The following is a 13,048-nucleotide window of genomic DNA, read 5'->3' as shown; positions in this document are numbered from 1 at the left end:
CTCCGTAAAGCTATTCAAACAAAATTTTCTGTCACGATTTTTGTAAAATACTCAAGCACAGCTGCATAATAACGAAAATTCGATCGCATTACTGAAGTTTCCGAGTACGGTTACTGTTCATTATCAGATACCACCAGCAGGTCCCCGTTATTTAGCATGCACTGGGCAGCAGTTTCGAGGTTCTAATTATATGTCACGGACGTTATTACACGTAGATTCCATTCAATTAGGTGAATATATTTCACGGGTCTTCGTGGTATTATTTTACCATCGACAATGTTGCTTTCAAGAATCGAACAAAATAAACGAAATCTGCGCGGGGTTTCGTTTATCCTTTAATCTGAACGTCGAATGTAAATACTTGTTCTCTCAAATTCACACAAATAAATCGCGATGTGACAATATTTTTAATACACATTCACAATAAATTTTTCAAAAGTTTGCTTTCACACATCCAATGAAAAATAGTATTCAAAGTAGCGTAAAAGGAAAGTATCCACTGCATCAATGTTCACATATGGAATTTTTAAATTCCATCTAAAATCCTCCTGAACTATTCCACAATTTTTGTTTTTCCACGTTTACATTTTCACCAGACAACAGTGCACCGTACAATTTGCAAAATCTACTTCCAGGTACTACAAGTGAGAAGAGTCGGATGTTGCATCAACATCGTCGCTCTCGAAAACTTTGTGAAAATGGTTAGTTAAAAGGGGAACGAAAAAATCAGTGGAAAAATCAGAATTTTCAATATTTTCAACTCTTCACTGGAGGAATCCTGGAATATTTCGTATTTCCAATTACACAAATAGTCCTTGTTTAACAGGAAAATTCGCAATTTGCCACATGATCCGCGACTGTTATCAAAAAACAAAAGTTTCTTCAAATAAATAAAATTATTCTCCGATTTATCCTTCGAATACGATAAAATTTTCACCTTTCCGCAATTAATCGCTACAAAGTAATTCTTTCATTGGCATTTAAATTTTTTGCGAAAAACTAAAAATTAAGAAAACGCTAAATTTAGAATTGCGGAATACAATAAAAGTTTCACCTTTCCGCTATTAATCGCTATAAAGTATTACAACTTTTCCATAAATATTAAAATTTTCAGAAAGGCTGAAAATGAAGAAATTCAGAAATGCAGAATATTCGACGTCCCTCGAACAAACGATCAAAGACGAATTCTTTCGATTTCGTCGGTAAAGGTGTAACTCCGCGATTCCATATTTCAGCGAAATTAAACGTTAGATGTATTTTACGTCCCTGGCTCGTTCCATTTCACTAATTTCCTTGCCAATCTGAGACGCGCTGGTGAACGGATTCAACGGCGTTCGCAATATTAGCAAAATTCCTGACTGCGCTCGTCGATCGATCGTTTCCCGCGTTGAAATCTCTTAATTGCGCGTTTCGCAGAACTACGCGCGAATATCGACCTTTACCTCGGAACGTTTCTCTAGCGACGGCGACCTTTATTTAATTAGGACCGGGTAGCAATTCCTCCGTCGTTGAACGTTCGGTGGACCCGCTTTCAACAGGTAACCGCTTGAAATCCTGCGGTAATTTCGTAAACGAGTTTGCACTTTCTGTTTCATATTTCGATACACTTTGGAATTCGGCATTTTCGAATCTATCGAAGATACTCTTTTTAATTGGATCGACGATAATAACGCTGGATTAAAAAAGTAATTAGCAGGATGAATTTTATTATCAGTTTTCGAGACGAGGTGAAATTTCATTTTTCACTCTCTGTTCACCTGGCTTGACGTTTCATTTAGCTGATTGTGCGAGGTAGCCGTTGAACGCGACGCAGCGGAAGCAGAAATACGGTTCGTAGTGACGAATCAAACGAACAATAATTTTCGTGGAATATATTATTCCCTGATTTTTATATCGACGAATCAGACCAAGTCAATTGTATCGTATTATGCGATTTGTTTAATTGTGATCGTTGATATTTAATACGCGTGGAAGAGTAAAGATTGTTTAACATAATCGTACTGAAACGCTGTTGTTCGAACGACAAATTCTTCGATAAATTTCCATAGAAATATTTCAGTTTGTTTCGTAGTGTTTTTAATCGACGAGTGAAATCTAGTGTAACATCAGAAATTCAGGATCTAAAGATAGATCTATCGTAAGTTCTCCTGAATTCACGCTGTCGTTTCAAGGCAGTTTCGGATCTACTCTGTAATTAAGTCAGCGTTACACTTATCTGACGAGCGGTTCGCGCGATTCGTTTAATTTCAGAATGTCCATTCGTCACGGACGTTCGCAATTCAATTTGCGAATTGCTGACTGTCTCGAATATTGTTCCGTTGATACGTTTCAGGCGTATTTTTAGGCGTGTGTTACGAACGAAGCAGGAAACGAAATCGCTGAGCCTTCACCATCGCTACACACGCACGCCTAACCCTTTCCTCTGCGGAAATTACTTTCTTTTATTCTCCGTTGCCTTCCACGACGACTTTTGAAAATTGTAGCAGTAATAAATTTTCAAAATTATAGTAATACACAGGCTTAATTGTTTACAATATTATCTAAAGTATGGAAATAATTTTTTAACATTTCTTCTCTCTTTTCAAATTTAAAAAAATTAAAATTTACTTAGGATTGAACGTGTCCTTTGAGGATTTATTTTTTTTTACTCTACGGCGCATTTGGAAACTGTATCTTCTTATCGAAATAATCTTGCAACATTTTTTTGACCTCTTCTTAAATTTAAAAGGATGAAAATTTGTCCAAGTTTGAATATTTCGAGTATTTCTTTTTCTATTCTATGTCACATTTGAGAACTAGATTTCCTCGCTGTTTTCTTTACCTTTTTTCTCGGTACGAGTCTTAAATTTTACATGTAACCGCATACGTAGAGCGTAGAAATGGCAGACATTTCGAGATCGAGACTCAAGAAGTAGGAATTTATCTGGATGACTTTAAGTGATTGGAACAGTAGTTTGCCAACAAGAGGGATTTAGACGAAATATAAAGAGTACACGAATCTAGCATCGGTAGAAATGTAGAAGATCGAGGATCTAATAAAATCTGGAAATTTGTCGACACATACAAGAAAACACAAATTCGAGTATGCTCACAACTCACAACATAATACAATACCCACTTGATTCAATATCGAGATATAGAAAATCGAGGCTCTATCTCTCTTATTTTCTCCGGCGATTTGTGTCGGTTTCCTTGAATTTTCTTCGCAGCATCGAACACACTCGAATGGTCGTGACCCAAAAAATCTGCGCCGGGAATCGTGTATTTTTATCATTCCATTTATTTACAAATAAACGGATGAACGAATTCCGTTCCCGCTCGATAAACTAATAACCTCATGAATATTTAATGGTATTTCAGGCTTGAAACGTAAACGAGAAGCTTCGTATTTATTTACTCATACCACCTGTACCCCTTACTTCTCTCGTTCTTCTTCCTTTTTTTTTTTCGTTTTTTTTTCATTACGAACTGTAAAACAATGCACGTACTATCGGTTTCGATAACTTTTCGCAGGAATCGATATTAGTGTTTCATCGAATACCTGAAATTCTTCTTAATCGTCGCTGGTGAACGTTGAAATTTCAACGATTTCATTGTTATTTATGGGAACAGTAATTGTTTTACTGTATTTGAACAATTCGTATAGTGAGAAATATGAGAATATTTTTATTTAAAAATTTAAGGTTCTGCGAAGAAATATATAGGAATCGATGTTCTGTAATTTATACAACGCACGCTACTTTGTAATCTTGCTCTCCATTGTACGGAATTTAATTACTTACTTTTTTAATAAACGCGTTCTACGAACAAAGAAGATTCATTAGCACATATTTCTTTTGTCTCGTAAGAAAAAATGAACAACGAGTCTGTTGGAGATCTACAGGTGCTCGTGCACTGCCGATTCACAGGAATGCTAATTCATCAAATCTTTTTGTCCCTTTTGTGTAATTTAATTCACGCTTTTCAAACAGAAACCGACAGAGAATCGTTTAACTGTCTTCCGTTGTAAGAAACGAGAATGAAATCTCATTGTACCCTTCCGAATCGTACCAATACTTACTTCTTCGCCGTGCAATTTCATTCTTCCCATGTGAAACAGGTTTCTTTCTTCTCTCCAACCAACTTTCGATTATGTAATTCTGTGATTATTTCGTGTACTGTCAGAAATTAGAATAAAATTTATTTAAACGATACACAGCAAGGATTTTCAATTGTCACGAATTTACATATTGCAAATAAATCGGTTGAAAATTTCTTTTCTATAATTGAGACAAAATTTCCTTTTCTTATTTTTCAGTGAAATCAACTTCTACTGTAACTTCTTCACGATGACCGAAATTATTGTAAATTAAAGTAAATCATTTGAAAATTTCTTTTCACAGTCGAGACAAAATTTTCAGCGAATTCAATTTTCATATCAATTTCGTCCTAATGACCGAATTCTTTTCGTGTTACAGGCGTCGTCAACAGAGGCGATTCCTTCAGAAGAAGAAGATCAAGGTCGAACTCTCTGGCACCTGCGGATCCGGAAAGCGAGGAAAAGCGTGTCGCGCCCGCGAAAGACGTTACCTCGTACGCGGTGGCGATGCTGGGCGCAAGGGGTGTCGGAAAAACCGCCCTGATCAGCCAATTTATGACCAGCGAATGTATAAACGCGTACGACAGACAGAGAGGTAGGTAACACCGTGTTTCTTTTTTTTTCTTTTCGAAACTCGTGTCCGCTCCTCGTAAAGCACACGTGGCGTGTTCAACTGACGAAATCGAATACACACGGGAACTTGACGAAAACGGAACAAATTGCGTCAACGAAAACGAAAAGCAACCATGGTGAATTTTATGAAGTAGGATTTGAGCGATGAATATTTATAACTTCATTCGAGTCGTAGATTTTATTATTTATTTTTCGAGGATGGGTATAATTTTTCTTTACTTTCAGTGGAAAAATGTGGGAGTAAAATTGATTTATCGATGTGTAGGATTTATAAATTTATTAAAAATACGTTGACGTTGATAGTGTCGTACTGAGAGCCGATCTCTCGGTATTGTAAATCGAGAGTTTGTTTAAGCGTTGAGTGCGATACGGGACTACGTGAAGGCACTTGGGACATAGACCAGACGGCGGGTCATAAAAATGGGAAAATACCCATCGCCGGCGAAAACTATGCCTGCAGTCAGTCACAGTCGAAACATAGTACGATACACACCCTCTCCTTTAACCGTAGTTTTATATATCCTCGACCGCTCCGCCTTTTTGCTAAGCTTAAGATTCCTACAGATAGATACGTTAAATTTTTCATCGTTTAAAAGTATAGCACCTCAATTCGATTATGAAATTGTGGTATCGTGAAAATGGAACACGAAAAGTAACCAAACGAATTATTTATTGGAACATGTGTAACGCTGTATTGACGTTGACAGGTATTTTAAATTTTTCATCACCTGAAAGTACCTTAATTCGATTATGAAATTTTGGTATCGGGAAAGGAATTATTTATTAGAATCTCTGAATGTGTGTCCACATTTTTTGGATTTATATCGTTCGAATAACTTCAAATTCTAAATTTTCTGTCCGAAATATTAAATATCGCATTTTAAAGCGAAACTGACTTTTATTTCAATCTTCATTATTTTGTTCCTCTAAGCTGCTGATTCACAAATTACTTATATTTCTCAGCAAAAATTCTTCTCTAAAGGAGCAATTTTTGCTCGGAACTACACGACCCTAAATATCATTCACTATTTTCCATCAAACCGCAAATCATTACCGGAGTTTCCCCAATTTTCCACGAAATCCCCGGAACCATAAGAACATACCTAACCACTCTCCTTTCCAGAAATTATTTTCCTAGATAATACACCTCTCGCAGTATTCCTTTCTCCAAACCATCTTCATTTGTCCCGTAATTTCCTTCTGCTTCTCTGCTTCCATTTACCGTGGAATTCCACGGTTATCGATAACCATGCAGCCACTGTAAATGAGCCAACCGAGCTTTCACTCGGTTTACATTCCTGTAGCGCCGACTTGCCGCCGGAAAATGAGCAAAGAAAATCAAGTCTGGCTTCGAAACACTCAATCACCTTTCGTACAGTCCAAAACTGGCCCTGTCCGGCTATCGTTTGCTCCCAAATATGAAAAAGGACTATTCATTTAGAGGCGAAAGAAACGAAACCAGGGAATAAATTAATTAATTAAGAAATCTGAATTATTAACCCTTTAACGCTCATATTTTTCTCAATTTGATGTACCAAAGTTAATCAATTTTATTTTGTTTTTATTATTTTCTAAGCGTGTAGAAATAAATTTCTCATTATTTATAACACTCCAACTTAAATTTTTCCCATAATAGAAAGTATAACGCAATTTGGAAACTAAAGGAAAATAATTAAACAAAATTGCACTTATCGAAGGATTATTTATTCACGCGTGAGACACTAAACGAGCGTTAATGTGTTAATACATTTTTACAAGAGAATAAATAAATGGAAAACGTCAAGTCTGCGATTACAGCTCATTTTGTGGCGAAATAAGAGAAATATAATTTTACGCGGGAATAAATCAATTAATTCAAACGTCCGAGAAATATATTAAGGTTAAGGGTGAATCCATCGAGAAGGAGAAATATTACCACATAGCGTTTTCTACTCTCGTTCCTCTTCATTCCACGAATTTTTTTTATTTCCCCTGGCACATCCGTTCTCTCTTATGGGGTTGTCGGTTTAACGACAAGTGGTACGACTCGTTCGAAACGGAGACACGTCGGGCTTAGGATATTGGCAAGCTGGATTTCCGGTCGGAAGCCAATGAAATATGTCGGTTAATAAAGTTAAAGGTCGCGCGTAAATCGCGCCTCTCGATCGTGGCCAACTCAATCTTGCGGGAATTAAAAAGGCGAACCATGCCAGTTCCCTGACTCCACAGCGTGCAATTTTTCTGTCTGACCTTCTTCTTTTCCCGTTCAGCTTGAGCAAAAAACAAGAACAGTCGCGGATAGAACGCGACAGATCTGTACTACCCAAAAAACCTCTGTTGTGATTTTCCGCTGTTTCACATTCAGCTTTTTTCCTCCCGACGAGAAACGACAGCGAGAACGAGCGCAATCGAGACTGTACAGGTTTTTCGACTACGAGAAAATGTATCTAGCGGTTCTCGATGCTCATTCCGTCGGAATGTTACGTACGAGAACGAGGACTAATGGATTCCGAGGGTAGACGATAGTTCGTTATCGTACATCACTTCGGTTTTAACGATGATTAAAGCGGGAAACGTGGGAAGAAACGAAAATATTGGATGGCTGCTGTTTGTCTTGGTCAATTAAACGGTGAACCAACTGGCGATTTTTTTGTATCAGCTCCACCTTTGTGTCAGCTTTTGTGTTTCGCTGCGCTTAACTCGCTGCTACTTGTGCTTAATTCCAACGAAAACTGAACGAAACGACGATCGTTTCTGTCGTGGAAAATTTGACGGAAATACGTGTTCCTATGTACGAGATGGAAATAAACGACGAGCAATTTTTATCGGAATTTTTAATCTAGGTTACACCGTGTTTCTACATCCGACGTATTTTCCAGACTTGGCTTCAGCTGTGAGGTTTACTTATTCCGGTCTCTGCAACGTCATTTACGTGACACGTATTTTGAAACAATCGAGGAAGTGGAAAAACGCACGGGTGAATTCGAAACTGCGACATTTCTCTCGTGATGAAATTCGACAGCTGATCGAAGGGTGGACCGAAGTTACAGAAAACAACAGTTTACTTGTTCTATTATCAAAAATCTGAAATTTAGTCGATCCATGAATAATGTTCGAATATTTACTTATTCGAAAGTTCGCTAATCCACGAATAAAATTTTAATTTTACTTAAAAAGCCATCGAATTAATTTACACCAATTAATTTCCTTGATAATTAAATTACTATTTTCTTAAATTAAATTTTACTTCCGCGACCGAATTAACTCTGGCTTCTTACTTAAAGCCACCGAATTAATTTACACCAATTAATTTCCTTAAGAGTTAAATTATTACTTAAAATCGTTGGTTCCTGGCAATTTAATCGAATATTATGGGTGTGTAATGTGGAAAATAGAGTACGCCAATGGTTTAAGAGCAACTGTGCCTCGTCGGAAACGGTCGCGTGGTGTTTTTCTAAGCTCGTGTGTGGTCAGACGAAAAACAAGTCATCACTGGCGATGCGTAGACCAACGTGAATCACCGACTTTATTTTGCGTGAGAGTTTACTGGCAAGTATGTCGATGGTCCACGCGCCGCGTCACAATGGACGCTCTCGGTTTCATCGTTGGTGGCGGCGTGCAACTTACCGCGGGCCGTTTTCATCACGGAAATATCCGCGTGTCGCAACGAGAAGCTCCTCGTAATTACACGTCGCGTCGAAAATAAACGTTACGAGCTTTTTTCGCGGTCCATTTCAGCGCGTCGATCCTCTTGACCGATTATTAAAGGTGTAATTCACTTCTTTTTTCTTTTTGTCAAATTCAGAATTTATTTTTAAGAAAATTGTTGATTTATTCTTAATTGAGTCTACCAGTGCTACCTGTTGGATTATTTCTAACAACACCCTATGGAAATAATCAAGTGAGGACAAAAATGTCTCCGCGTTATTTTAAACAAACGCACTAAGACTTCCACCAGATGTGTCTGGTGCCCGTCCTCGAGTCACGCACTGCACAATGCGATACCATAAAGTGAACAGTTCCTAGGTATAAGGGGACTCCAACTTTCTTTTTGGATGCTCAGAAACAGTCCTTTAGAACATTCAATAGCGTAAAGACGTTGAGTCCGTCAATAAATAGCATACTACAAAGTTAAAAGACTATTTCTTTTTCATAACCCATTTCGAATATGACCTAACTCACAATTTTGGGTGAATCGAGATTTTAGCATAAACCACCTCACATTCAGGAAAACTTTAATTCTTTAGTGACTTAGGGATCTTTAAAAAAAAAAAATTACTTTTATAAAATCATCCATACGAAGAAATATTTTAAATAATTTAAATGATAATTTCATTGGCCATACTCTCGAAGCGAACTTTTTGGAGTTAGGCCACTATTGAGCTGATAGCCCCAATTTTTCTACAATTTCTTTTTTCTGTTTATCATCCAGTAACTTTGCAATTTTTTCGATGAATGTTTCAATTAATATTTGCATACATGATTTGACACGATGTTCTCATCGAGAAAAGGACTTATCGATCTGAATGCTTTCACAGCAATTTTCCCCTGTGACGTTCGTACGAAATGCAGTTGTTCACAGATATATACAATATCGATTGATTTTTTAGTTTAAAATCGATCATCTTGTATTCCGAATGAAGCTACAAGTTGTCGCTACCAAACAAAGAACCGACAGCAAGTGCATTTCAAATTTGTCCCACTTTTCTAATTAATTAAAAAAATAGTAGATACACCTAATAGATTGAAACGATTATTGAGAATGGTTATTGAGAATAATAATTCACCGGCGGATGAATATTTTCCATTGGACCACCAACGTAGAAAATTTGTTCTCCTCTGTGCTATTTTTCTTCTTAAGATAACAAGACTTTAGGCTGGATTCTTAACTTACTGCGTTTTAAAATCATAACTTTGCAACAAGACAGAACTCCCTTTCACGATATCTTCATAGATTACGCGATTCTAAACTCTCAAGCAGTACAAACACGTTAATTTAATTTATTAAATTTGTCAATTAGCTAAATTCTAGGTAATACATTAGAAACCATGACAAAAGGCTCAATACGATCTCATTCGTGTAGAATTCTGCATGCTACGTTAAAGCTCTTTAATACGTTGGATTTTAGGTACTAGTCTAATAGAAGTGCAGTCCTCTTCTCTACCAGGTTGAAAGCTTCGTAAATTTAAGCTTCTTAGTTCGCAGGATTTTAGGTAATATATCCTTAGACATAGCAGAATACGATCCTCGTGTTTGAATAAATTTCAATGGATAATTCAGAATGTTCATGCATCCAGATGAAATAAGATAAAATATTCCAGACGAGATTTTTCAAATCATATAAATTTCATATTTTTCTATCCCCGGGAAATTTGCATAAAAATAACGCACGAATTTCAATTCGACACGCGAACCTGTTCGTGTATCCTTTTAAATCGATACACTTCCAGTCAACCATCTTCCTACGTTTCTCTTTAACCCTTTGAACTCGAAATTTTGTAAAAAATGTTCTTTTCAACAACTCCCTCTTATTTTATGAATTTTATTTGAAATGCACTTCGAAAGACATTTCGTTTATAGGAACCAATTTAACCCCTTAACCTATGATTTCTTTTCTGACTCTGCATCTAAGCGTCAGCCATTTTCTGTTTTAGTAATGTATCAGGTAACAAAAACTAATCTGTCACAGATCAGTTACATTTAGCAATTAGTCTTGCAAATTCAAACGAAAGTTAGGATTACAATGAATTTTTCTTACTAATGTAACTACTTTTCACACATCTTCACCGGAATCTCTGCCACGAGTCTGACGCATTGTCATAGGTTAAGGGGTTAAACAATTATTTTTACTAATTATTTTGAAAATAGCATTAAGGGTGATATATATGTGTACCTATTGCTCATCCAGATAAAACAAAATATTGCAAAATGTAATACATATTTAAACTGGCAATTGAAAAATTACTTCATCCACACCTGTGAATAGAACTGACGTCGAGTCACACTAGACAAAGGAGTCGAAAGGGTTAAGGTTCGAGTAGATTCCACGGGCACACACTTTTCACGCTTGCCCAAATGAATTTCCCTTCCTTTCAACCGAACCGTAATCGCAACAAGTTTCCATTTTCGTTTCGCTTCTCGCTACCTACAGTCCCTCTACCATCTGTTCCCGTTTCAAAGACAGTTCCTCCGCAAATGAAAATCGCATCTGACAATAGACAAAAGCTAGTGAAAAGCTTGGAACTCGCTGAAATAGCGGCAACAGACAATAATAGACCGACAATGGAAGTCGGGTGGCTTCGTTCCCGATTCCGAGTTTCTCGAAATAGACCACCGTTGACAAAAATACGCGAAATGGTTTATGGTACTGACATGTCTGGCTACGCTCGAGCCCGATTAACAGCCCTTGGCCAAGAAAGCCGGGGCAGAAAGCGTGCACGTGGATCCTCGATCGACAGCGGGGCCAAGAGATCGATTCCACTTACAAATAATCCACCAACATTCTCAACGATTTACATGTTACCGCTCGCGGCTCGTTAAACAGCGCCGAGTTTACGCAATCCTCCAGCGTGTGTTTCGGTTTATCTTGCTCGAGCTAAAGACGTGTGCGGTCCAGATTTTTCGGTGAAACGTGTAACATCGAGAATGATTGTTGCGTACGTAGCTGATAAATATATTTCTATCTATAGTTTTGTATTTGTTCAGAAATGTGATCGATTTTTTTGAAAGAATTGTGGAATCGACGTTGCTCGGTGCTTTTTTTTAGAATGAAATCTTTGCGACGATGACAATTGACAGAATGTGAGGAGTAAACTGTGGATTTTTATGCAAATTTGTATTTTTAGGAATTTAATTAATACCAGAATTACCGACCGGGTCAAAATGACCCAATTTTCGGAAAAGTGTGATTGTTCGATACTAATAAGTATTTTCGTTTGTAACTTTCCGAATTTCTTTTCTACGTATTATGCGAGCAAGTGGAACGAAACTGGCTCCAGAAGTTTAAGATATTAAGTGCTTCATTTCTATTTTCGTTCTGGAAAGCTTTTTCGAGTGACATTTAGAATCTGGAGAAGTTCAAAGAAATAACGAGAACTGGGATATTTATGTTTCACGAAGAAGCAACTATAATTATTACCATTGATAGATACGAATATTTTTAATGTCACAGAGGCAAGGTTAAACGTGACAGAAATACGGATAAATCTCGAAAAGAAAAAAGGAAGCTGTCGTTTCAGCTCGTTAACATTTTGGAAAGTCTTTACAGAAGGAAATAAAATGAAAAAAAAGAAGAAGAAATATACAGAGCTTGTCGCAGAGTGCAGAAAAACGAGGCATTCATATTAAAACGAAAATTAAAGTGAAATTCTAATTTTTTTTTCTCCACTGCAGGTGTAACTATTTCTCTGGAATTTTTATTCTCCCTTACTTGAAAGAGAAAACGAACTTAACTGCAGTAAGTTTCAGATTGACGAAAATAATCCGTTCTAAGGAATTACAGTATATTCTCCCCAAGTGTCAGACCGCAAGGAAGCTAAACCTGACATTCCTAGAGTCAGGGACTACGTTTTCGAGCCTCGCGCCCGCCTTTGTAGTTTGCCGAACGTAGCCAAGGACAGCGAATAAAAGATAAGCATGAAAAGTGAGTCCAGGCAACCAAAAATGAAGGGTTGATTCGACAAGTGTCAGTAAAATGTAGGGTCGGTTCGACAAGTGTCAGTAAAATGTAGGGTCGGTTCGACAAGTGTCAGTAAAATGTAGGGTCGATAGCAGCAGAAAAGCTGCTAAACAATTAGAATTAAATGTAACGATAGACATTATTGCAATAATGCGTAATGCAATTGAAAAATTGAAAGAATCAAAAGAAGGAACGCGAATTCATATCTTTTTCGATTCTAGAATGTAAGAAAATTTGAATAAAATACGCGACGAGAATTGGGGAGAAGCTTAAGTTAAACGCGTCAAAATATTCAATAATAAACGATGAAGCTATTATTTCAATACGCGATGTACTGACTCTAGTATTTACTAAAATTCAAAAATTCTCGTATAAATTCCGAAAATAGATTATTAATTACGGTAAACTACTGAGACGGTTTAATTTAGGGTGGGCATAGTGCACTCGTTCCAAATCAGCTCACAATATACAATAATAAATCAACTAACTACTTAACATGCAATTCATGCAAATTCCTTGGTAAATTATGGTAAAATTCATGGTAAATTATTAGTAAACAAAATTCAATATCAGAGAAAATATATGAAAAATACCAAAAGAAAAATTTCAAATTAATTTCAATTGCTGGAAGAAAAGTACATATTGATTGTTATGCTGTAACGAAAAAGCAACCTCTCAA

General features: G+C 36.8%; 1 protein-coding gene across 1 annotated transcript in view; it reads left to right on the top strand.

Moving 5' to 3' along the window:
- LOC108577056 (GTP-binding protein RAD) overlaps positions 1-13,048 on the top strand; it is an 80,746-nt gene that overhangs the window by 45,515 nt on the left and 22,183 nt on the right. The window contains exon 3 of the mRNA XM_017940151.1: positions 4,458-4,673. Within this exon, the coding sequence (XP_017795640.1) occupies positions 4,458-4,673 (216 nt within the window). The remainder of the gene's footprint in view (positions 1-4,457; positions 4,674-13,048) is intronic.

Source organism: Habropoda laboriosa, unplaced genomic scaffold (assembly GCF_001263275.1).
Source record: "Habropoda laboriosa isolate 0110345459 unplaced genomic scaffold, ASM126327v1 scaffold486, whole genome shotgun sequence".
Taxonomy (NCBI): Eukaryota; Metazoa; Arthropoda; class Insecta; order Hymenoptera; family Apidae; genus Habropoda; species Habropoda laboriosa.
This window is presented reverse-complemented; position numbering and strand designations above follow the sequence as displayed.